General features: G+C 45.9%; 1 protein-coding gene across 4 annotated transcripts; it reads right to left on the reverse strand.

The window, feature by feature from the left end:
- Positions 1-1,656: 1,656 nt before the first annotated feature.
- On the reverse strand, positions 1,657-24,167 carry CD80 (CD80 molecule). Of its 4 annotated transcripts, none has more exons than XM_085076001.1 (7): positions 23,875-24,167; positions 23,594-23,699; positions 12,388-12,711; positions 10,687-10,968; positions 8,563-8,688; positions 5,610-5,732; positions 1,657-4,151 (listed from the first exon to the last, which is right to left on the reverse strand). In XM_085076001.1, the coding sequence occupies exons 2-6, from the start codon at positions 23,679-23,681 to the stop codon at positions 5,626-5,628; spliced, it is 927 nt and encodes a 308-aa protein (XP_084932127.1). In that variant the 5' UTR covers positions 23,682-23,699; positions 23,875-24,167; the 3' UTR covers positions 1,657-4,151; positions 5,610-5,625. The 4 variants fall into 4 exon arrangements, with proteins under 4 accessions (XP_084932127.1, XP_084932147.1, XP_084932120.1 ...); XM_085076021.1 differs by having other exon boundaries at positions 1,657-4,143; positions 23,594-23,694; positions 23,875-24,166; XM_085075994.1 differs by having other exon boundaries at positions 1,657-4,143; positions 23,875-24,164.
- Positions 24,168-26,889: the final 2,722 nt, after the last annotated feature.

Consider the following 26,889-nt stretch of genomic DNA (forward strand, 5'->3'; position numbering starts at 1 on the left):
CATCCTTGAGTGATATTCCATGAAAAGAGCTCTAAGGTCCCACCAGCAAGCAATAAAATCTGGTGGTGATGTCAGACATTCCCCTATCATCCAGGCAGTAACAAAGGCAAGAGCCAGGAGAGTGCCAGCTCTATTACTTTGATCCAGAGATGAACTGTTAAGTCAGAGCTGTTACCTGTGGGTAGTGCTGGAGTTAATGGCTTGCACTCAGAAGGGTGAGGTGGCCCATCACTGTTCCCCCAAAGCAGGAGGTCAGAATTCCAGTTCCCTTTCTTTGTTTAAATTTTTTCTCTTACTGAAAGGAATTACATCCAGGCAGGGGGTTCGGGTGTTCTTCTCAAAAGAAAAGAATATTCAGTCTGTTCTGGTTGAATGCTTTTCCAGATAATTACTGTTGATTGAAATATGAACAGTCGATCCCACGGAGCATATTCCACCCACCCAAAGCAGATTTTTGGCACAGTTTGCTTTCAAGAAGGTGTTGTGTTTTCTGACTTCTGAAATGAGCATTTAATTTTTAAACACCCCAGTGTAGCTCATTTTTCCATTGAAGAAATATGTGTGTTTCAGGGTTGTCATCAACCAGCTCTGATTTTAATTTTTTATATGTAAGTGAAGGATTTGAATAAGCAGAGGTATGGAGATGTCTTTCTATCCTCCTGTTTTAAGCTCTGCATGTGTTGGTGACAGTAATGGTGTTGTCCTCTGCCCCCTCAAAAAAGAAAATAGGCCTTTCTAAGTCACATTTTTGCCATTGTGCTTACACAGCGATGCCTTATCTTCCTCTTTTTTATCTCCTTTCTCTTTGCTGTTACATCCCACCCAATATCCCTCACTCTTATCTGTACAGCAGCTCTGATGACATTTAGCTGTGTCATTGCTCTGTCTCTATTCTTATTTGGTGGTATTTGATGGGATGCCTGAGGAATACTAATTTTGCTGGGCCTGACCATTGGTGCAGGGATGTTCTTCATGGGAGGGAAGGCAGAGCTGAGGTGTAGCATTTGTGTGGATTTTCTCTCTGTGTAAGGAAGTGGGGGGCCTGCTACATGTTCTTATGCTGCCCTTAGCCAGGGGAAGCAGAGACTTCCAGCTCCACTCAAGATTACATGTCATTTGTTTCTCAGTTTCCTGCTGAATTTAGTTCCCTGCTGAATTTGGTTCCCTGCACTTCCTTTTTTTCTTAGACTCCCAAATGGGGAGTGAAGAATTGGCTCAGAGTTTATTTTTTAAATACACCTGCCAGGGATTCTTCACGTCCCCACTCGCTCCTCCCCCAGCAAAAGCACAGCACTGAAGTTATCGACCCTCCACTTTCAGAGCAGGTAACCCAAGCAGCAGGGATACAGTGAGAACACCTTACACTGGGTTTTGCTGTTGCAGAGAGCCTTCTGTCTGGAGGGAGAGGGATGCCATGTAGCTACACTGCTCAGCTAACCCCTGGCAAACTGACAGATGTGAGGTGTGTGGAAGTCACAAGCTGGGTACCTGAGTGTCATTTTGTCATTGCTGACAGCACACCAAACAGAGCTGTGGCTTGATGCCAGCTGTACCTGGTACAGCTTTGTCAACAGCTGCATCACCTACCTGGATGCTGTGAAATGGTGGCTGGGGCTAATGTGAGTAACTGAGAGGTTCTGCAACTTCCCAGCACACAGAGAAACATCTTTTATTACTAAGCAAAGGAAACTGAGTTTACAACTTATTTTTTAATACAATTAAAGGAGGAACCCCAGGAAAAAACATTATATACAAAACACCCATGGTAAACAGAGCAGCTCACCCTGCTACAGTGACACATCCAAAGCTGAGAAGGTCTCACAGAAACCACTTGTGTGCAATTCACTGAATACAGCATAAGGCAATAGAAAACATGATCCAGAGTATTAGTGCTCAATGAAAAGTTAACCGAATGACCTGTCTATCAAGAATATAAAAATAACCTGATGCTAGAGATACTTGTCAGTGAAACTTTTGGTTTCCTTTAGAATGAGTTACTGAAAGTGTCACGAGTCTGTGGTGATGCAGAAAGGTTTCCACAGTGCAAAAGCCAAACCCTTCCCTGGGAGGCTGCACAGTCACTGGTCAGGAGCAGAAGTAGAGAGCATGGGATACTCAGAGGGAAAACATGCTGGTACAACTGGCAGAGCTGTGCTGGGGCTGGCAAGGTGGAATTGCAGTGTGGTTGTAGGGAAGGGCAGTGTTGGAAATGAGCAAAGTTGGAAATGAATGCCAAAAGAGGGTGGCCAGCCTGCAAGAAGCTGGTGGTTTGTGCTGAAAGGAGCAAGCACAGGCTGAAAGAACAGGAAACGTGAAAAGTATGAGACCTGTCACTCATACACCAAGTCCTGCAATAGGGTCAGGCTGCCTTTTGGAAACACCCTGATTTCTCTCACCTGTGTTCTTTTTGCAACCAGAACACACAAGTGCAGAGTATTGTTTCCTTATCCCCCAGCTTACCTCATTTTCTCTGTCAAAAACTCTGTAAGAATGTTCTGAAGTTCCCATTACCCTTGGTACAGTGGGAAAGCAGTAAAAAGGTGATGGGACAACATGACTCTGCAGGAGTAGAAAGGGAGCAGTGTCTTATTTTATACTTAATCTCAGAGCTCAGTATTCTATAAACCACTTCTAATCCTCCTATTTGCTCCAGCAGTTTCTCAGTATGTACCAACTAGGAAAAAAAAAGTGAAATGGGTGGAATATGTTTTTGTTGTGCCCTAGGAAGATAAACAGCTCAAGCAACAACGCATCCCACAAAGAGGACAGCATCATGCTTTCATTTGCCCTGATAACGTGGGTAGAACAGTGAGGGAATGGGTAGAGCTTGCAGAGCAAAGGGGAAAAACATTCCAGTCAAACTCAGGGCAGGGTTGAGTCAGGTTAGTATGCAGAGTTGCTTAGGAAGCTTGTTGGAAGTTGGGGCATTTTCCTCCTTTCCCCTCAAAATGAGAAACCTTTTTTTTCCTACACAGTAGGCAAGAATGTCACCCAGATCAGCTGAGTCTTGTCCAATGTTAGTTAGCATCCTGTAGGGAGATTCCTTCTAGTCCTGGCTGGGTAGAGAGAACACTGGCGGAAAGCAGCAACGTTCCGTGCAAAGTATCTTTATGCTGGTGTGAGAGACTCCCAAAAATCTGCAGAGCTTTCCCTAATGAGCATCCCTAGGCAGATGTACACACAGAAGCAGACCCATGTTTATGAAATAAGGCCCCAAGTCACATTGGATTACAGTGGATACACAAGAGATAACCACTGACTATCACACAAATTTCAGTGGGATTTCACAGGTGTGGGAGGAAGGAATGCACATGAAATCTGGGCCATGTGTGCGCAGCTGTGCACGTGTACCTCACACAGCAGCTGAATGGAGGGGCTGTACCTCAGTGGCTTGCTTGGCAAGGCTGTCCTTTCAGGAAAGAAAGGTTATGAGAACTTGTGCCACTGCTGAAGAGAAGCAAGATTAATTAGCTTTTAGGGCTGCTGTCAGTGTGTATCAGTCCCTAAAAAGTCTTGTCGCGCTGCAAATAAGCATGAGACATGTGGACTCACTTATAAGGTGGATTTTTTCATGAAAAATGTGTCCATTATTGCCTCTTTAGGCGAGAAGGGACGTGTATCTGTAATGGTCGAGTTGAAATCCAAAGTCCTCCAGCATGAAGAACAGATACTTGTGTGAGGCTGAACAGAAAAGAAGTTTTAGCTTCTCCCAGTCGCAACACAGAGGCACAAACTGCCGAGATTGTGTGTCGGGATACCCAAAGGGCAGCTCTGTGTTACTGAAGGGGTAGATGGGCATGGGGTCTGCAGGCCCCTGATTCTCACAGAGGCAGCATCAAGCCAGAGGTTCCTGAAGTCCTGACCTGCTGTGTCACTGACAACATTCTTCTGCCCTGCTGCAAGAACACGGAGTCCTCCCAGTTGGAACCCTAGCGACCCCAAGGATCGTAATGAGGCCACCCCACAGCTTCTGTGGCCTGGGTGGGGCTTTGCATTCGTTCTCAGGAGGTGATGTCAGTCACAGTGAGCAGTTTCCTCCTGCTGTCACCTTCTTGCAGAGAGCCAAAGGGTCCATGCAGCAAGCATTGCTGTACAACGAACGAACAGTGGAGTCTGCAGTGCGGAACGCACAGGGCGAAGAACCTGAGGGACTCAAAGAAAGGATTTCACTGATTCTTTGTATTTTCCAGCTTAATCTCAGATGTTCCCGGTGATGTTGTAGAGCCGACTGACAGGTGTTAGCTGCTCTAGCCCTCCACGAGAGGGCTCCTGCTCCCTAAACTCGGAGCTGCTCGGAGTGGCAGCGCAGGGAGCTGCAGCCTGGCCCGGCGCTTCCTGCAAAAACCCTGGGAGCAGACTCGGGTGCTCTCCCTCTGCGGAGTGAGGGTGACTAATGAACCCGCTTCCCAGTTTAAACATCCCAGTTTAAACGTGGCTCAGTGCATCACGAGATGGCAGTCAGCCACTAAGGAAGCACAGCTTCCATCCCAGTCCACAGACTGCAGCTGTCCCAGGCGCTGGAGCTGGGAAACACCAGCCACCTGTAGGAAAATCCTGGCAAACTTTTATAACAAAAGAGAATGGGTTTATTCCGTAGGTGAAGTCCTGCCACTCCCTTCACAAAACTCCCCAAAATTCATGCTAACCAAGGCTCTAGTATCTGTTCCAGACAGGGCCTTCCCCAGAGGAAAACATGAGTGGGTGGTCAAGTTTGGAAATGAGACAAGTGGCCCAAATGAGAGTTTCTTCTTTCCATCTCAAAACTATTAAGCTTTTAGATTTCTGCAGTGCACAGCGTGACAGACTCATGACTTCTAGGACTCCACAGCTGTTGCTCTACAGCATTACCCTGGCAATTCCACAGGCATTACCCTGGCAATTCTGCATGCTGCGTGAGAGCAGAAAATGCAGTCACCTGGATAATGATGTGAATAAGGACAGTTAACTGCTAATCTTCCCTTAAGTCTCTTCACTTAAGTGTCTTTTTGGAGGACACAGCCCTGAAAACTGCTGAGCTTTCAAGCCAAAGCAAATATAATCCTTTGTAATCATAAAACGTTGGCAAGCCAGACTTCTCCAGCCCTTCTTTTATAACACCCCATTATTGAAAATAACTCCATTTTAAAATATGAGTGTTTTCTGGGCAAGTTTGAGGGAGGAAACCTTTGCTTCTCCAGCTGCTGAAGGAAATGGAGGTATCTCAGAAGTGGACTGGCGTGGCTGATCTTACTGGGAAAGCTGGAGTTGTTTCCTTGGTCCCCCCTCCCTTAACACTATTTGGTCAATCCTTAATTTCTGTCATCAGTGATATTCCCATGTTTAGGCATCAGATCAGGCACATGGCTCACAGGGAATCAGCCAGAACCTCCAGGGGGTGAAGCCACATGGGCACCTGTGGTAGGGATGAGTAACTTACAAATGAGTCCAACAGGACAGGGACTAAAATACTGCCCAGTGTTTAGTTGGGAAGCCCAGAAAATGAGCACAAGGGCAATGTCAGGGGATATCACTGCAGATCCTGATAGCTGTGGTGTTTTGAGCTAACATTGCACAGACATCTTACAGTATTTGAGAAGCTATTTTGCCAAGAGAAGAGTGAAGAAAATTACCTGTGATGTGATCTGGTCATACAGATGATGTTTCAGGTGTCCCTTTAGAGCATACAGGTGGCTTTGTATCTTCTTTCACACCCTCTTCCACTGAATCCTGGCACTTACAACAGCGAGAAGAAGCTGAAAAAGAAGATCCTTGGTTATTGGGAATCATAGAAGACATAAAAGTGCTGAATCCAAATGTCTTCTTCAACAAAGTTAAGTATGACTGAGAGTGGGAAGAAAGGAGAGAAGAAATTAAAGAAATCCTTTAGGTCTAGTGACTTCTATTTTAACTTGGCAGGACTAACCCCTGCAGTACATCTGAATATGGTCATATTCTGATCTGATAGAAAGCTCTGTTATGAATAAATATTATCTATATAGTGTCATATGGACAAAACAGCTCTCATTAGCACAGGGCTAGAACCTCAGCTTGGCCCAAAACCAACTTGCTCCCTGCTGAGATAAGCCCAGAAGGGAAATAGTGATGGAAGTTACATGTCACTAAATGCAGTTTCCCTATAAAGTGAAAGAATGCTGGTGTTAAAACCAACAGGCTCTTTCAGTGCTTTAAGAGGATCTCAGATTAAAGAGATCCCCTTAATATCTCACCATCTATGACTCAATTTTACTAGTTCAAGTTGAATCTTGTGCAATTGCACTAATTATGCAACATGAATCCTAAGCTATTCTTTAAGTGACCTTTAATCTTGGTCCTTTGTGTTTTCATTCTTAAATTACTGCAAAATAGGCTGAGAGCTCCTCAGAGTAGGCGGTTGTGAACCTCAACAAAGCATCTGATTGTTTTGGTCGCCACAACAATCACGCATCTGAGAATTGTTACTTCCGTTTTATTTTGCTCTGCCTTTCTATTCTTCCCTCCCACACTTCAGCTCTTTGAAGCATGGCTTTTCGAGCTCAGAAACCACTCTTAGCAACTCCTGACTCAGCTTTCCATCGGCCAGAACAACAGAGGAACTCTCAAGACCTATTCGGAACTCCCACGAGAGCTCTTGAAAGGTGACCTGAAGCAACACTGGCAGGAAGCACTCTTAGGGCAGATATTTCCCTTCCCAGAGAGGTGGCCACACACAGCAGCACTGAAGTGGGACAACTGTACAAACTGGGAAATTGGATGGAAGCTCTGGCTTCAGTTTCTTACACTTCTTACAGTTTCTTTTACAGTTTCTTCCATGCCTGGTCTGGAAGGTGACTGAACCAAATAGCCCTACCTTACTCAGCAAATGTCCTCCCTGTGCATATTATGGAAGTGGGACTAAAAGGGAAATTCCAGTTAATGCAGCCATGTGCCATGCTGTTTGCAGGTGATTGCATTCTACCACATGGGTATGCTTTTTACATTTGCTTTAAAAGCAATTCAGTTCCTATATAAAAGGCTATCTCAGAGTGCTCCCGGATCTTGCTAATTTAATGGTAAGGAACCTTTTAATTTCCAGCCTATATTTGTTGAGAGCCAAATCTTCCGATTCCAGTTCATTTTCTCCTATAATTAGAAGTTCATTATACATGCAGCTAACAGCACAGGCTGTGATCAACTGTGATTTTCTTGGTTTCAGCTTGCTTGTTGCTTTCCTGTTGACACAGCCCCGGGGAACAGCAGGGGAGAAGAACTGGCACTGGTGTCATAAGGGCACAGGGGTGGAAAATGAGGAGGTGAACAGGTGTGACCAAGAATTACTGCCTTCCAGAAACTTCCTTTTGTGCTAAAACACTAAAAGGAAATTAGCCCAGCCTGACTCAATGGTCACGTTGGTTTTTGAAGGGATGTGGTTGATGAGGAGTGGAAAAAAAAATAGTAACGAGACCTCCACTCCTCTGACTTGGGAGTGAACTTAGAGGTATCAGAAGACACAAGCATGACAACCTTACAGGTGTCTGTAAGTGGACTGAGTCCTTGCTGCCCAGAAAATAACCTTTTCCAGTGGGGAATACCAGATGGTGTACAGTGTCCTGAGCACAGAGCCCTCAGTGTGGGATTCTTGTCCCCAGATGTGGCTCCCCCAGTGACCTGACAGAACTCAGCTGGGTGTTATTTATCCTCAGGTGTTGCAAGGCCTGCTGTCATCCTCTAGAACTGCTTTGCAAAGCTGCTCACAGCGTGTGGGTAAGGCATCTACTGCTGTTGACTTCCAATCCTTTATCAATTCCTGCCTTTATAAATCTATCAAATGTGTATCCACATCCCCAGGGACTTTCTGGCAAGGTCAGCTCAGACATGATTAGGAGCAACAGCTCCTAATTTGAAGGGAAAAAAAAATCCTTTGTTGCCAGCTAGCCCTGAGATATTTGAGATCCCCTTTGCCATTGAAAAACTCTTGGAGATGTCTCTGGAGTTACTGAAGACTCCATAGGCTGTGACCAGACATTTTACCTGTGCCATTTTTGGCCATACAAAGAATACAAATCTAACTTTCCTGGTTGGTGTTCTCATAAAAGTAGGACATTTCTATGCTGAAGTCTTTCCTGTGCCCCTAACACTAGGTATTTTTGTTACCTTGGCTCAGTGACTTTCTGAGGGATTGTCTGAGTAGGGTGTGGACAAACATCCAATTCTGAAACTCTCAGTGCTCAGCTGTATCTATCATGATCACCAAGATTCTTGGCATTTTAAAGCATCTTAAAGCATCTTAATACATAAAAATTAACTTTTGTGAACCTCTCCATTACCCCTGATTTTGGAAATATTTTGATCTGCTGTCAAAATTCCCTATCACCCCTTCACCGTCAAACCTGAACCCTAGTGCTGCCTTCACACAAAATGTAGGGAAATCATTAGCTAGACTTAGATTTTGTGACAGTGGATGCTAAAGGAAAAAAAAAAAAAAGGGAAATGAGAAGAAGGTACAGAAATACTTAGTGTGACAGTAAAGTTTCTATAAATGTGTATCCTACATAGAAACTCCATCAGCACTAAGAGACACTTCCTTGAAATAGAAGCTACACTTACCATGCCTTGGGAGGTATCTTGCTGCCAGGGTGATAGCCAGAATGAAGGTGATAACGATGATAATTGAAGCAGTAATGACATTATAAGGTGGGGGCACAGGAGGAGAAACGCAGTTGTTTGTTTTTTCTGAGAGAGGAGAAATAAAATGTAAATAAAAGGTCCAACAGGACATTGGCATTTTCATGTAAGAGCATGTATGTGAATTCTGGTGGTTCTGGCCAAACTATAACTCAGATATTCAGCCTGAAAATGGACCTATTCAGTAAACAAGTGAAAAAAGCTGGCACCTAAATTTCTTCCATCCGCCCACATCTGCTATGGGCTGAAATTTTTAACACATCCACAGAGCGTAAAATGATGGGTCTTTGTCCAGCACAGGACAGAGACAGGAAGTATTTAAAACCACAAAAGCTGTTTTAAGGAAATGTGCTAGTCTTGGTGGAAAAGTTTGAATCCACAGCTATAAAACTTCTGTCCTTAAAGGTACTCTGCAGTTTTCCTTATAATTTTCATCAGATTTATGCCTTTTTCTTTTTTCCATTTGTATTCACAGATGAAGGAGAATGATGCATTAAACCGGCTAGAATAGACCTTTTTCTGCATGGCAGGAAGAGAGTGTTGTGGCAGAGTTCAGTTTCAGTGGGCTGGAGCCTTTGGCTTTTCACCACTGCAGATGACCATTCTGCCACTGGGATTTTTGAGTAGATTGGGCCATTCTTGTGCAGGGCTGAACTTACTGCATATCCATAGGTCTCCAGACTTAAGTGCACAAACCTTCAGTTCTTCCATCATCTGCATCTGGCACAGATAAGCATCATTCCACTCCTAAGACATTAATCAGCCTGATCAGCTGTTCAATCTTCCCCTCACACTGTAGGGTTTGCCTCCTGCATTTACCAGAGGCTGTGTTCTGTCTGGAAATCGATATTGATGAAAGATTTGTTTGGGGGACCATTTACGCCATCCCAAAATGGGAGTGGTTCCACCCCCTAATAGTCAAAAAGTGGGGGGTTTGTGACTGCTGTGGCTGTGTCACTGTTGACTGCGCCCTGCTCTGATCACTGCTTTTTTTTTGTTGCTCTCTTTTTCTGTGTAGTGAGCTATTCATAACCTTATTCTCCCTTCATTAGGGACACTATGCTCTACATCCAGCAATAGCCAATATTCATAAAGCACTCGTTCCTGGCATTTGTTCTGAAGCTGAATGGCACCTCTCCCCACAAACCCCTTTGATTTTAGTAAGATAGATGAATAAGCTACCTTGATGAATAAGGTACAATTCCCTAGGAAAAATAGTGCTTCTCTATCTTCCCTTGAAGGTGCCCTTATCTCTACAGTAAAATCATCAGACCCAGAGACATTTCAGAATACTTTTTTGGTAACAACATTAAAAAAAAAAAAATCCTTTTGGTTTTATGAATTTTCTTGCAAATCCCCTTCTACTGCAAAACATCTGGAACGTAGTATGCTGCCTTCCCTCATGCTGTTTTCACTTGTGCCTCAAGCTTTTCAAAGCACAGACTTATCTATTATGCCATCACTTCTAAGCCACACTCAGTGATGGAATTCTTCTCGTACGAGTTAACCCTATGTTACATACGAAAGCAGAATTTTGTCTAGACCCCAGCTGACAGTTTCTTTCACTGGAGCAGGGACAAACATGCTCGTTAAATGAAGAAATTCTTTTTAAGTGCAACCCGTGGCTTTTGAAGCACACGTGTTTCTCAAGTCCTTCCATTCAATTACCAGGTCTGTGTCACACAGCTGGCAGCAAGACCATGCTGGTACAGAGGGGCACTGGATGGTGGCAACCCCAACCTGTGGGAGCCACCAAGTGTGACATTACCAGATCACAACAGGACCCAATTCAGCTCTCAGCCCTGCTGGGACACAGTAGAGCAGCAGGAAGACAGAGCTGTCTCTGCTTCTCAGTCACTGTTGTCACTCTCCCTTCCCACCCGTGCTGTCTTACAGCCTTTAAAATATTTTGATGTGCAGTTCACAGGCAGGATCACTGGGTGATCCTTGCATGAACACTGACACAAAAACTGCTACATTCTCAGAGAAGCAACTCAGCAGATTCAACAAAATGGTTTTGTTTCAAGAAACATTAATAAAACATACTCCAAAACAAACTGGTGGACTTGGCAAAGCCGTTGTATTCCACAGAGCAAGTGATGTTGATGTCTTTGGTCACGTTGCGCACCAGTTTTCCAGTGACATTGTATGGGCTGAAGCTGGACTCAGACACCCAGCTGGCATTCCACTCCACGGACATGTTGTTGATGGCTCCAGAGATTCTGGGCTTGGGGAAGCCTCCATGAGAAGAACAAGTTATCACCATCTCAGTTGACTCGCAAGAATCGGCAGATACTTCTGCCGTTATGTTCGGCTCACTGAAATCAGCTGAAACAAGAGAGATTTGGTTACCATCCTGTCAGGCCACAGTGAGGGCTGCAATTCCCATCACCCACGGTCAAAGAAAAGACCCCCCCCCCAGGGCATTCACCACATCTTCCATGGTTTCTGCTGCCCATGGTCCAGAATACCAAGAAATCAGTCACTAGTAAAAGATACCTGCTCAACTCTGCATGGCTGAGCTATGGCAAGCAAGGAGAGACAGAGTTTTCCTTCCAGGCCCACTGTCTGTTGAGCAATATGCCGCTGCCATCCAGTATGAAAAGTCCCTTCAGATATGCTGGCCTGATTCCAGCATTTTCCTTTCCTTATCCCCTCAAGAACTTAATCTCACTTCACCAAAGGGAGCAGAAGTCTACCACAATTATTACAGCTGGCTTGTTAAGACAGCAAGGGGATTTCTGGCTGGAAAGAAACTGGAGTATTTGTGGATAGGAAAAGAGATCCGTAGTTTTACATTTTTCATGCAGTTAACTCCTCAACCCTCATGGTTTAAAAAGGGTGCTGGCAGTACACTTCCCTTTTTTCATACCAGTTCCCAGAAAGATTACTAAATTTGTCTCCTTGCATATATGCCCTCTGTGCCCTCAGACCAGCAGGAAACGGCCAAACCTCAAGAGCTTGTCTTTTTTTTTGTTGCCAGATCTCCTTCCAGATAAGGAATGCTCCCTCACTGACTTGTCTGGAAGATTCATGTAACTCCCTGCTGTTTCAAATATTCAAATGTATGTATATATATATTTATATATGTCACCAGTATCTCTGTCTTTGGTTAAGATCAGTTGCCACAAAAACACTGGTGGAAATGGAAAATGTCAATGGAACTTTTTGTGGCCTCTAAGAGAAGATTCAGATTCATTTTGAGCAAAGGAACTCAGTTTCTTTAACGTGAAAAGCCTTAAGGCTCCATGATGAATTCAACCTTAGGCTCTGGAACTGCAGTGCAGCCAGTGAGCTGGCAAATCCCCCAGAGCCTGAGCCCCCCAGGGGTTGGATGCAGAGCTGAGATGCTGCTGTGACCACTCGATTCCTCTTTTGTCTTGAATGCTTGCCAGGCACTAAGGGCTGGGCCTTGCTTTGTCCCAAAGACAGCAGGGTCTGCCTCAGGAACCCACCAGCCGTGGTACCTGGGGTGATTCCCAGGAGGAATCCTTTCACAAGAGGAAGGCATCAAGGGGACGAGGTTGGGTTGGTGGTGGGAAAGAAATTTCTGTACCTGGAGTAGCTTTAGAAAGGTAAGAAGGGAGGCTGCTAGGGTGGAAACAGCAGTTAACACACCTTCCAGCTCTCTTTTAGGCTGCCTGATGGAAATCTATCTGCTACACCACAGATAAGCTTGGAAGAGTGTCCTTTACCCCCAGGAGCTGGCACTGGAGAGCCTCAGGTGTCAGGGGGCAACCCACCTACCTGTCACAAAGAGGATGACAGACTCGCCACACACAACAACGGAGTTGCGCTGGACGACACACTGGTAGGAGCCATTGTCCAGGATCTCCACGGGGGAGATCCACAGGGTGAGGTTCCTGGGGTCCATCTCTGTCCGGTTCTGGTAGCGCTCGTGCTGGGAGATCATCTTGCCCTCTGAGTAAGCCAGCACCACATCCGTAATGTTCTTCTGCCAGTAGACCCGGTACTTGTGCAGGCTTTCTGAGCTGGGAATTTCATGACAGCAAGGCAGGCTGACCTTCTCCCCCACTTTGCTTTTGACTACTTTCTTCTCCAGTGCTTGGCCTGCAGGTGAGGGGCGAACAAAAGTCAGTGAGGCAGTGGTGCAGCATTGTGCCAGGACCTGCTGCTTAAAGCTCTCCTCTTCTGGCTCTGACTGCTCACATCCCTCATCACCCACCAGCTGTTTTACAGCTTCAGCTCTGCACTGAGGGGAGCCCTCCCTGGGCAATGCCTTGTACATCATGCTCCACTGCTGTTCAGGATCACAACCCAGCAGGCACACAACGACTGCTGAAGGCAAAGGCAGGAGAGTTACCTACCTGAACAGAAATTTTGCTGGCTCCTTTAAAAAGAGGGATGACCACATGAGAAGTAATTCCCCTACCTGGCATTATAGCTACTAAGCACCCTGCTGGCACCATCAGCCTTGCTTTCCTACTCCTTCCTCTTTCCAGTGGGTAAAGGTTCACAGGGCCTGACATCCAAGGGAGCAAACTAGCATGGAGTTCCTGCTGCTGCTGCAAGGTGTCCCAGCATTGACACACTGTGCTGCACCACAGGGCAGATGGCTGGGCTTTCACCTGAGCTAGTGCAAGCTTGGGGATGATATGCACCCGGCTTTGTCAGTCCAGAAAGTCAGGTTGCTTTATGTTTGCCCTGCCTGCCTCAGCCTCTTTTCCAGTGATGGAAGTGGGACATCAATCTGTTACACTCCACTGATTGAGAGCAGAAAAACAAGGAAATAGCTGTCTTCAGGACAGAAAAGATTCAAATTCCCTCTTCTTTCCCTGCAGAACGCATCTCAGTAAACACGCCTGAGAGAGGAAGCAGGAAAGTCCTGACAGGCGATGTGTCACTGCTGGGGACAAAGCAGCACCACCCATCGGTGGTGGGGAGAGCCCCTGTGCAAAGCCTCTGCCTGAAGAGTGAGCTGAAAAATGCACAGAGCTGAGCCCAAGAGCTGCCAGCCCCAGCAAGCCTGGCCGATGCTGGCTCACCCTCGATATTCCCAGCCACAATCGCCAGAGGCAGAATGTTGCACTCCGGCTGTGACCTGCGGCATTCAGATTTGGTGTCCAAGGCAGCCACAAGCCACAGCCAGGCCTCATGTGCTTCTCAGTGACTCACAGAGCCTGGGGTGACTCACAGAGCCCGGGGCCACTGTCACAGCCAGACCCCTGTGGCACTGCCCGGTGACCTGGTGACCTGCTGACAACCCTACAGCTGCCAGTGCTGGAGGCAGACAAGCAGATGCTCAGCCAGTGCCCTGCCACAGCTGGATCTTGGGGCTGCTTGCTGGAGTAAAGCCCAGACACAAAGCCTGGGGCAGAATATTTGACAGACGTGTAGATGTGGCATTTAGGGACATGGTTTGTTGGTGCACTTGGCTTAAAGGTTGGACTCAAAGCTCTTAAAGGTCTTTTCCAACCATAATGCTTCTGTGATTCTATGAAATAAACTTTCACTCCACTCCCCTGCTGCATGCCCACCACTGTCCTGCTCCCATACTTTACACTAAATCTGTAGGAAACACACAAAAAAATACTGTGGAGGTCGTGGCAACACTATGGAATGTTTCAATATTAATTAAATAAAATAGAATAGGTAATTGAATGAGCAACTTCTTATTAAAGTGGTTTCCCTCCACTCAGCCACTCCACTGGTCTTCCAAAGGGAAAATTTCGATTTTTTCCCCTGCACTACTTGTACTTCCCCTTTTAATGCATTGCAGATTCTGAGCAACCAAACTGGAGCAGACCAGGAAGCCTGCTCAGCTCACTGACCTCTGTCAGCCATCAACTGCTAGCAAAATGAGAGAAAAACTAATTCTTCCACACAGGATAAAAACTGCCTTGTCTTGCCAACCTTTGGCAGCCTGAAATTCAGGGATTTCTTGACATCAGCAGTTTAAATGCTACTGCCAGACCTACCCCTCAGGAAGAGCTCTTGCCCTTTCAGGAATGCCCTTTCAGGAATGCACATATATTTTTGGCTTTCACAACATCCTCTGGCAACGAGTTGTGCAGTTTGATTACATGCTGTGAGAGAAAGCATTTCCTTCTGTTCACCTTAAAAGCAGCCCACTTCAGCCTGTGATTCTGGAAGTTCCTTCTCCTGCACCTCTGTGTGTGTTTGTGTGTTTTTATCTTTGACCACATCTTTGCTTGTTCTCACAGTTCAGCTCTTACTATTGTTGGCGAGACTCAGAAGAGCAGCCAGTCAAACATCCAGTCAAATTTTGGGATCGATAAAGACCATTTTCTATTTTCTTTTGCAGCAATAGGGGAAGAGTAGGCGTACAGCAAATGTCGGGGTGACAGCACATCATGAGTTGCATGAGGTTCTCCGTACCTTGCCCCTCAGAGTCTCCTCTTGCAACCAAAAGGAGAACAAAAACCACCTCGGGAGTGCATGTGCAGGGGCTGGAAACTCCTGCTGATGTCATGTCTACCCTTAAAAGGCTCTGCACCCTTGAAACTGCAACCTGAATGTTGCAAGCCTGAAGGAACCAAAGTCCATGAAGAGTCATTCAGCCCTACAAAAGTCCCCTTTCACTTTAAAGGTGAACTGCAAAGCAAAAATGAAAATTCAGTTCTGTGCCATTTCGGTGCTGAATGCTCTCTGCAACCAGCCTGTGGGGAAGGTATTCACCATGGAAATAATTTTAAATTACTTTTCTAGAAAAAGATCCCTCCTCTTCCCACCTCTGAAGGCCACCCACTCCCTTGCTGTGCATGCACATCACTCCATCACTGGAAGCCCATGGCATGTGGCAATGCTGAACTGTTGTAAAGGCTGGCGTTCCCTTCCCTGGGCAAAAAAGCTTGCTTGGTTCAAACTATGCCTGTGCTGCAGATGCCTCATGCAGCAGGGCTAACTAGGACAAAAAGGTGAGGAGAATTAGAGAATTCTCATGTGGAGAATTGTTCCTTGTTTGCTCCAAGAGTCACCAAGCAGGAGAGCTGTTGAGCCTGTATCCCTATTTCCTTCACTCTTTCCCCAAACCTTGACTCAGATATTCCTCAGCCACAGAGAACTTTGTTATCCTTACCACACATGCAGCACATGAGAGCAGATTTCCTCTGGCACAGAAGGCTTGCAGACACATTTGACATTAAAAGACCTAGCAATGCTCTGGAGCAGCAGCACCAAACTGTTGGAAACCTCCAAATAAGTCTTGGTGAACAGAAGCTCCGAAGATATTCTCTTTCCCCTGCACTCCCCATTTCTCTGCCCTTCTGAGCCTTGCTTTGCTTTTTTTCCTTCTGGTTCCCTATTTATTTTTGCAACAGCAGCTGGTGTCTCTACTCATCAATTACTGGCATCACTGACTTTGCCTAGGACCATGCACCTGAGATTCCCACTCTGCAGGTAATTCTGCAGCTCAGACCCTCATTTGCTGTGAATAGCACATTCACCCCAAACTTGCATGATTTATCCTTTGAGGGCAATGCAGTATTTTACAGGGATTTCCAAGCAAAACAGGTAATCAGTCAAAAAATCAAGATGTTTTGAAAAGCTGAATCTTTAAAAGACTAGACACTCCCCCTTGATCTTGTCTTTATCCCAGGTGATTTTACCAATGAGGAATGATATTCTCCCCAAGCTTTCCATGGAGTCAAAATTCAGCAGACACCCTGTGCTACACGGGAGTACATGAAATGCTTTGTATTTACATTAGTGATGCCTGTGAATCCACTGATGACAGAAAGACCCTGTCAGATGCCCAGATAACCTCTGTGTGGAGACATTGGTTCAGAAGTGCACAAAAACACTGCCTTCCTCTGTGTTTCACTGTAAAGACCCTGTGCAATAAGAAAGATGGGATGAAACAGAGGAAAGTGGATGCTGTAAGGCTCTGCTGGCTGTGTGACTGCAGATTAACCCAGGCATGAGTGCCTGACAAACCTCTGGGGCTCCTTCTTCACAGATGCCACTCCAGCAAGTTCAGACATGCAAAGAGAGGTCTTGGCAGACAAAAAAAAAGGAGGAGTGGCCCTTTTCCCTTGCACAACCCCAAGCCTCTCATCACAAACCACAGGCCTGCTGCTGCTCTGGGCTGCTTTGGCAAAGCAAAGCAGCTGCAAATCCAGATGCTTTGCTCAGGTCTAGTTCCCTTACTCATCCCAAATGTGTATGGTTAGAGAGGAGAGCAGAAAAGAAAGCATCCCAAATAAAACCAGAGATGCACTTCGTTCAGCAGTGATTCCTCTCAGTTCCCTGTGCCTGCAGCAGATAAGTGACAGGATTAATCCTGTGCCTGATGATGTCATGGCAGGGAAATGGTCTGAACAGGTTTTTCTTAAAGTTCATCCTGTTTGTTTCAGTGCTGCAACCTCAGGGCACCCTGCTTGGAGCAGCACAGCAAGGGCAGGGCAAGCCTTACATGGCTTTATGCACTTCCCATCTTCATGCTGCCACATTCTTCCTAAACAAAACAGTAACCTGGGTTTGCCCAGCTCTATACTGTTGATTTGGCAATTATTATAACATCCCCAGGATGTTTTGGTGTCCCACTCCTTCAGTAGCCTTCATTCTGGTTTAATGCTGTTTTATTTTGTGCATTTGCACGTGTTCACCTTTAGTGAGGAAATCCTTGAAGCCATGAAGTGGCTGTGAAAACCAGAGGATGATCTGCAATTAGCATCTGAGAAGAAAACTGGGAATATGAAATACTTTGGCAGAGGGGCTCACTGCAGAGCTGGGGCAAGTTTCAGTCTTTGTGGAGATGAAGATCTGCTGCTTTCCGAGTCAGCCTGGGACAAGCTGGCTGCCCGGCTATGTCCAGTCGGCTGTGTTTGTTACATGAGTAAAATCCCAACCCTGCACAAGTCACGGGCCATTTTCTCATCTTGGCACCAGGCAGGAGGTCAGATCCAAGCAAGGAGCTGGATATGGAGGCAGAAATATTTGGGGATGGGGACTAGATCATGTCTTACATCTCCCCCTTTGCTGCAGAGTGCTCCACATGGGTGCTGCCCAGGGAGGAGAGGATGGAGAGCTTGTTTATCCCCCGTGCTGCAAACTGGCCGAGGGGACAGAAGGACATCTTTGACTTGGAGAAAAGAGCAAAAGGAAGAGTCTTTCTGAACCTTCCCCTTTTCTCCATTCCCAGCCTGTGGAATGTGACCCTGCTAAAATAAAAAAAAAGGGCGGCGGGGGGCAAGCCTCTAAATCTGGATGTCCTCAGAAGATTTGCATATTTTAGTTCCTTTAGAGATCAAATTCCTGCAACTTGCTCAGCACTCTTTCGATTTCCCAGTTTGGGGGCAGAAACTAGATGTGGCATTTGTGTAAGACGGGCTGTTTGGGGAGATTTGTCACAAAGACAGACAAAAATAAATTTGTTAATTTTTCCCCCTGCAGACTCTGTCTCTTGCTGACAGGATCACTTTGTACTTCCTCTATATTTATCTCCCAGCTGAAGATGTTCTCAGATAATTTTCCTAATTCCTCTAGTACCACTGCCATGCCTGCTGCTGTCCTCACAGCACAGTTCCTGAAATTGAGGTCCTCCCCACTGCTTAAGGCCGTAGTTTTCTCCAGTTTACTAAATCTCTGTATCTCACATGCTCCCCATGCAGCCAGCCCTCTCTTGAAACTGACAGAAGGTGAAAGTGCCCAGTAACTAGGAGAATCAAGCACGATACCTCTCGCATAAGCCCACTTCAAAGTCGAAAAATTACAAATTTTAATACTTTTTTTTTTGCTGCTGAAGCACTTGCCCACAGCCATAGCAACACTCACCAGTGCAGCTAACAACTGCAGGCCTGCCAGCCATTATCTTGTTATAAAAACTGGTCTGTGCTCAGGCACTGACTCAGGGATGCTCTGCAGACAGCCCTGACAGTCCCCCACAGCTGGAGGACAGGCTGGGGGAGAGATAAGACAGCCCTGGATAAGAGCACAGCATGGAAAATGGTAGTTCACTGGTGGGCACTCAGGAAAAGAGAGCAGAGCAGGGCAGAGGGGTCTGTAAGCTACAAAAGCTGCAGAGGGAGTGCAAAGAGGCTTGGAAAGGTGCTGCTGGAGGCAACATCTGGGAGCACTGTGGGGCAGGGAGGGGCAGGGAAGGGGCTCTCCGAGTTTTAGGAAGCAGGGTCTGACAGCGAGCTCTGTTCTCTCCAAAGCACTTCCCCCAGAGCAGGGATTAAATCCTTGTCTGCTGGGCATTTAAAATGACACCAGAGGGTACCTGCTAAGGTGAGAGCAGCAGTGTGCAGAGAGACTTCCTTCAGTGATTTTCTCTAACAATTTTTGATATATGATATGATTGATATGATATGATATGATATGATAGAAATCAGAGCTTCCTGAAAGGTGGATGTCCTTTGAGTGCAGGATGAGTAGAAATGCCACCACTAGCCATCAGTCAGCACTTTCTTTTCAGCCAGGGAGTCCCCTGGGACCAATGATATTTTAAAAGCATAACAGTGAAAAAGCAGAAGCAAAGCCTGTGGCATTTCCGAGTTGGGAAAGATTTACATATTCTCAAATGAACTCCTGAGACTCCCAATGGTGATGCCCCTCCAAGGGGACAGAAAAGCTATAATTAAACATGATCTATTTTAAAACAAAACTGACCTCCTTTTGCTGAGTGAATGGACTTCACTGCATCCAGAACACCTGCCTTGCCATCTTATGAAAAATACCACATTCACCTGGGCACAGCATTTATACTGGGAAACACATGTTTAAAAGGAAGGGGAAGCCTTCAGCCTGGAGAAGAGAAGGTGCCAGGGAGACCTTAAAGCAGCCTTCCAGTGCTTGAAAGTAGCCTGAAAGATGGCTGGAGAGGGACTTCTCACAAGGGCATGTAGCAACAGGACAAGGGAGAATGGCCTCCAGCTGAAGGAGGGAATGTTTAGATCAGATATTAGGAAGAAATTACTTCTGAGGGTGGTGAGGTGCTGGAAAAGATTGTCCAGAGAAGCTGTGGATGCCCCAGCCCTGAAGGTGTTCAAGGCCACTTTGGATAGGACTCTGAGCAACCTAGTCTAGTGGAAATGTCCATGGCAGGGAGGTTAGAACAAAATGAGCTTCAAGGTCCTTTCCAACACAAATCCTATAATTCTATGAGAATTTCTCTGAGTGTGAAAATTCTCCCTCAGCCTAGCACGACCTTGGGACACAGCCAGACAACAAAATCACACTGATCTCATGCCTTTCCCACACAAACAGAGGGGATCTGGCTCTCCTTTCCCTTCCAATCCCACATGCCACTGCTTACAGGGCTCTCCAGAATCTGGTTCAATACACCAGTCTGAAAAAAAAAGAAAAAAAGGAAACTTTCTGCTAAGCTGGAAGGTGAAGTAAATCATCCAAGGATCAGACACGTGCAAAGAGGAAGATCACATAGCCAGAGAGGTGCAGGGTTGCATCTTTTGGTGGCAATGATGTGTTTGCACCCCTCAGCTGTGAAGCCTGTCTGCATCTGTCCCCCTCCAGGGTGCACAGCATCAGTGTCAAAGCATTCTGGCTGTGAAAAAAACTAACTCACCACAAGAGAGGCAGAGGGATAACATCAGTCATTTATGTCAGATTAATTACACCCATTAAAGCACACTTGGAGCTCAGAAATCAGGCAGTGCAGTGAGCAGGAAAGGTGTGAGGGCGTAAGGGTGGCAACTTCTGCTGGTTATCTACCACAATTAGTAAAAACTTCCACTCCAAACTTTGCATGTTTAAGTGCAGGGATGGCCAACATGCACACTGCAAAAATGATACAAATGTCTCGGTGATCCAAGAAATGCAAAAATTTTGTTGCTGTCAGAGCAACATGAGGTCACTGGAGTTATCTGGGTTCACTGCAATCTAACTGAAAAAAGTAAACTATGTGGGTGAAAGGAACATTTGGCCTATAGCCTGACAAACTTGGTATATAGGCATATAACTGTGTGTTGTGTGTAAAAATGTAGCTTGTCTAAGTTTAATTTTCTGTGGGTTTTTTTCCTAAAGAATTCTTTCATTTAAGAGGCACAGAGCAGAAGAAGTAAAACAGAGTCTATAAGCAAAAAGCAGGAGGCTTTAGCTGGGTTTCTGTTTCTCCAGACAAACTCTTACAGCAGGTTTCACTCTGGATAGACTGACAGACAGAAAAAGGAGTTCCTTAGTTCTGCTGCCCTTGATTTCAAAAGATTTTTTTCCTGCTTGTCTGGAACAGGAGACAGAAACTCATCCGAAAAAAGAAATTAAAACAACAGCTGAAGGCACTAAGAGGAATAAGGCAGAAACTCAATTTGCATCCAGTGATCAAGTGGGCAAATCCGGTATGTAAAGAAAAATTGCTGCCATCTTTGCTGTGAAATCTGCCCCAGCACAACCCATACCCGAGCTGGCATGGAAATTAGGCATCATGCACCTAAAACTCATTGCTAGGCACTTCAATATTTGGGAGTGGCCACACAACAGGGAATCTTTCTCATGCCTGGTTGTCCCTTTGTGAAACCCAGCTCCACTCCAAGCTCTTTATTGCCAGTAACACCAGGGAAGGGGATTCCCAGAGTGAGTTACTTGTGAGGCAGTGCTTGCTCACAGAAGTGGATATTCCCCATCCCTTCCCAACTCTCCAATAACTTAGAAAAGCTTTAGGGAATTTTCCTCAAAATTTCTCAAAAAATTTCACCCCTGGGAAGAAACCAAGAGCTAAGTGGTCCCCAGCTGGAAGAAAATACTCCAGGGAAGTTTAAAAATACTCCATGGACACAAAACTGGGTTCGCTGGGTCCCTGCAGTCAGTGCCTATGCTTTGTTTGCACACAGGGAAGGGAGAGATCATACTGAGGGGCTTCAAATATATTTTCTAGTATAACAAACTGGGACTGAAAACATCCTACTATTTGTAGGTAGGTGTGAAGGTGCAATGGCAGGACAAAAACAAGCATATGGGGATACCAGCCATGCATTATAGATAATAAATAAAAAATTAAAAAATAAATAAACACCCTGTAACCAAGGGTGTTCTGCCACTTTTCCCATTGTGCTGAGACAGCAGGGTGCTGTTCATGGACATCAGTGTCTCCAGCAGCAGCTGACACCCCAGAAGCACCTCTAAATTACATTGCCATTTCACTGGGGCACCTCAGGTGAAAGTCAGAGTAGAAAATTCAATTCAAAGGAAGATAAATACATCTCCATAGCTTGGACATACATTAAATTCCTATGAAATACAACCTTCAAATCATCCCTTTTAATTAAGCCCCCCATGAATGCCTTCCACTGCTACAAAGTGAAAATTCAGCCTGGCATTCCCTCTGTAACTACTTTGCTCACACCTATTTCCACAGCCCTGACTGTGCCTTGATGTGGTCATGGGCAGTGGCACGTGGGGTCAACCCTGTAAATGCTGGCCATGGTGACTCGCTCCATATTGTGTGGGAAGTCACTGACAGGGGGATGGCAGACACCCAGGGCTTCACTGTTTTGCCACAACAAGGTCAGAACTCGATCCTTGTGGTCCCTGTGGGCAACCTTGAGAAGGCATCATATAAAACATCAGTAAAGCTTTTAAAACCCACTCCTCTGTGGGCACTGCACCACGTATTTTCAAGGAGCACTAATGCAGGAACACTGATCTTCAGTGAGAAAGGGCTCAGAGTGTGTATGAGTGCAGAGAGAGAGAGAAAGTAAGTCCATCAGCTGTCCTGTTCTTATCAGTCTGCCAAGCCCCTGCTCCTGAGGCACCAGGACTTCCACAGATGTGTGAGAAGCATCCAACAATTGTGCCCCAAAAGTGCAACTACACAAACACCTAGTTTTCTGTTGTCAAACTCCTGTTTCTAGTAGTGGATATTAGCATGCATCAAACTATACATCCAGCTATACATCCTTTAGCCAAGGAACCAGCATCCTTTTCAGAGAAATTACATGACTGGCAAATTATCATATGATCATAATTACATTAATAACATATCACAAGCTCTTAAAGTACAGAGAAACAGTTCTGCTCATGACTGATTGTTTGCCTGATGTAATACAGGCAAAATTCATCTGCAGCTCACAAACACTTTGCAAGGGCAGAGGTAAGGGAAGGAGCAAGGGGAAGACAGAAGAGCAGAGTTGTTGCTTTCTTTACAAGTGAGCTCTGAGATTCATTCCCCGCTAAATTCTCCAAATTTTGTCTTAAAATTATGAGACTGAAACTCAAAGAGAAACCCAGAATCAAATATCCCCTAGTTTCACAATAGCAGCATGAGAAGCTCCTAATTTTGCATCACTTGATTTTTAACGAAAGCCTCAGTTCAGCCCAGGATTGCTCTAGAGTATCGTTAGCTGCAATGAAACACTAAAATGCTGATAAGCACAACTTGTTTTGCATCCACAGCGAGCCGCAGCTCAGAAGTGAATTTTGTGTGGTTTCAGGGCTAACATTTCACACATCTGAGAAGACTCATCCCAAGCTTCTTGAGGTGAGGAGTGATCTGTGTGAGCTTTGCAGCAAGTCTTCAGAAAAGGACAGGGGACAGCCCACACAGGACTTTAATGGGGATTTGTGTTGCTGGAGAAGGAACTCACTCTGCCCTGTGCTGAGCTGCCCAGGAGGTGCAGAGCACTCCAACCTTTCCCTATCTTTCCCACCACACACCCACTTTTAACCATCCAAAAAGCTGCAGAAACCCCCCTGCCGCTGAAGCTGAAGCCCAAGGGGCTGCACCACGTGCTCCCATCAGATATGATATGACTGACAACACCCTCATTTCTCTCACCCTGGCTGGGATAGGAGACCACCTTGCCCCCCTGGGAGCCACCAGCCTGGTGCAATGGGCCTGGGAAGCCACTGAGAGCTCCTCAGTGCAGTGCCAGCCACCCCAAACCCCAGGCTGGGCTCAGCCCTGGCAGAAGGCACCAGGAGTGTCCTGAGGGCCACCATCCCCTGTTGGCCATCACACAGGTGCTGCTGCTGGGGCCCAGCCCCTTCCCACACCCCCATTCTGGCTCCTGCTTACCTCTCCCAAGGCAGAGCAGCACGAAGAGCCCGAGCCCCAGCCACGTCCTGAATGCCAGTGCCGGTGGGGAGGCAGGCAGGCACTTCATCTTCCTACAGCTGCTGGGCTGGGAGAAGGGGACATGGTTAGGGGAACAGTGCCTGAGGAGTCACAGCACCCTCCGCTGTGCCCCTGTCCTTCCTCCCTGCTGCCACTACAAAAAACCCAAACCCCAAAGACCCAAAACCAAAAAAAACCACCAAAACCCAAACCCAACTTGCCCCACTGCCCTCCCCTGGTACCTGTTGTTTCCCTGGTCGAGCAGCACGGAGGCAGGGAGGAGGCAAGGGGCTCAGTGCCAGGCCATGGCTGCCTGGCTGCTGTCACAGGCTGCTGAAACACTCCCTGCCGGGGTGCAGGGGGAAGTCTTGGCGCAGGGAGGGTGCTCAGCGGCATAAGTCACCTCACACCGCCCACGGCTTCCTCGCAGGGCGTGCGTCAGGATGCAGAGCCCGCTGCCCCCACCGCCCCACGGGCATGGGCTGCCTCCATCCCCGGGGATGCTCTGGGTGTTCCTCCAGCCAGGAGGGATTCAGGCTGAAGGGCCCTGCCTGGGAATGGGACTGTCAGGCAGTGTTGAGGGTTTTGGTGTTTAAAATGTGACTAAGTGAAACCCTGATGCTAGCTTGTGGATAGTCATATAAAATGGTGTTTGAAATTAAAAATAAATGACTGCATCACCATTTCAGGCCCAGCTGGATGTAATCCATCAAGAAATGGATTTTCCAAAGAAAATTTGAGGAAGGTTGTTTAGCCTGCATGTGATGGATGTCAAGGGTGAGCATCTGGACACCCACATCCTGCCCAGGGGTGAGCAGGATGTGACACTAGGACCACATGTGGATGGTCCTGGTGTCACCAGAGAGCATCCACTGTCCCTGTGGAAGGGGAGGGAGCACTTGCCTCCCCAGAATTGTGTCCTGCCTCCTCCAGAAGGCACCCACTGCTCTCCCAAGGCCCCAGCTCTGGATGGGGCAGGGGAGAGGCATGGACCATCCCTGCTTTAAAGCCTGGAAGGGCAGAGCCATCAGCAAAGCAAGAAGCCAAACAAAGCCCGAGCAAAGCAAATCCTGGGCAGAAAAACAAAGCACTTTGTAAATAAGAGCCCGAGGGAGTAAATGCATGCTAAGGGATGTAGATTTGTAGGGATGTAGATTTGTACAGATGCTGCACATCCTCCTGCAAAATAAAACAAGCCCTGGTATAGTGTGAGGGGTTATAGCGTTAGGGATTGTATTTAGCTGTAGTAATCCCAGTAAGAGGGTTGCACACCAATGAAAATATGGTATTCTTCAAGGGGGAAAAAAAATGCAAATACAAATCAAGAGTAAAATTATTTAAATGCAGATTTCCGGTTTGCTGGTTTAAATTACTTTGATTTAAATGAAATGCATCCTTTTTATCAGACATGATTTGCCAACTACATTGCTACAGTTTTTCTTCAGTACAGGTTCCTTGAATTAGACAGATTAGATGGACTGGGTTGAATTACAAATCAGAATTTTATTTTGACATAATTAAAAGGACAGTATTCTGTAGAGAAATCAAATACAGGTTATAACATTTCTGTAGAGAGAAAATCATTGTACATGAAATGGCTGAGTGAGTCTGTTAGTGAGTCAGGCTGGGACTTTCTCCATTGCAGGGTTTCTAGTGCCTGTGTTTTGTGTTTTGGGCCCTGATCTAAATCCTGTAAATTTGTACTCTGTTCCATGTATTTTCCACCAGCATGATCTGCAAATGCAGATGGCAGTAGCACCATGTGTTTTCACTGAAGTGTTTTCATGGCACTCAGAGAAGAAAGTATCATTAATACAGCCATTCCTGTACTGCTTCCCCAAGTCACAGCCCCAAGGCAGGGACTGCCTCTCTGTGAGTCAGATGGAATTACTCTCTCCTGCTAGTTTAATCATGAATCCTTATCATAACAGAGTTACTGGCAACCCTGTTACAGCTGTACAGTTTATCACCTCACTTTCATTTTAAATTCAAGCCTTTTAAAATATATATATTTCTGCCATTAGCATATTACAACTAGAAGGAAACTCCAGCCTGTTACATTTACATCTGCATTTCTTCCTCAGGACTTAACCCTGATTTTGGATGACCAGTCCCAGGGAAAGTAACTGAGCTCATCAGCTGCCAGACTGTAGTAAGAAAGTACCACAACCCATTATTACACATGGAGGAGCCTGGACCAGCTAGTCACTTCATTAAGGCTGCCTAAATTTTAGCTAGGCAGCTGAACTCATGCACATTATTCTCAGCCAGAGCTTCTTCTCTTTTCCTAGGTATTACAGTTCTTGGTACGTTTTCCTCTGGAGATCTCACTGATTGCAAGGAGACTGCAATAACAGAGAGAGGGGAGCAGCCAAGTGCTTTGTTCTGCTTTGATCAGAGGCAAAAGTCATAATTTTTCTATCACTTAAAGCTTCCTTAAGCATATATCATATCCTTGATTCTTGGAATCCATCAGTTCAAGGGAAGAGGTATTATGCATCTTTAGGATGTTAACAAAGTTGAAGGACTCATACATATTGAAGTCACAGTACAGAAGACACTGCTTTTTTTGAGTGCTGCAGTGGGTAATATAAGCCCACCAATTCACAGCAAAATCCCCGTAAAAATTAGCTTTCTCATGCACTTGATTAGGCCTTCAGCATTTCACCTGTATGTGCTCCAGAAACAGGTTTAAACAGGTAGAAGAAATATTGCAGCTTGAAAAGAAAAACTAGGATTTAATAAGAAAGGCTGAAGTCATCGACTACAGAAAAGAGGAAGACACGACAGCATCACACTCATTATATTTTTCCATTGCTTTCACGGAAAACTGTTAGGGAAAAAGCAGAAGACAAGTGCAATTTTGCAGCATATGTGCTGTGTAGGGGAAATTAATTTCAGTAATCAGCACTTGTGGTAGAAATCCTTTTCACTCAAAGGGAAGTATTTTCAAATACATTGCTGCTAGCTTTCTCCTATAGACCCACTGACATCACCAACTTTTTCCACCTCTGCAGAAATGCACTTCCAGTGCAGTCAAACACCATTACTTTGAACAGTTATTGATTGGTAAAAACATACAAAAATCCCAACCTCCCTCTCTTTCTCAATCGACATCTCAGAGACACATCAGAAAGGTCAGAACTGGGTAAATATTGAAAACCAAAATACAGCACCTATTCTCCACTGAGGATTCATAACCTCATTCCCTCCTACACAAATGGGATACCTTTTACTGTTTTCAAGGTGAACAGACA

The sequence above is a fragment of the Lichenostomus cassidix genome, chromosome 1 (assembly GCF_008360975.1).
Source record: "Lichenostomus cassidix isolate B80296 chromosome 1, HeHo_3.0, whole genome shotgun sequence".
In the NCBI taxonomy this organism is placed as follows: domain Eukaryota; kingdom Metazoa; phylum Chordata; class Aves; order Passeriformes; family Meliphagidae; genus Lichenostomus; species Lichenostomus cassidix.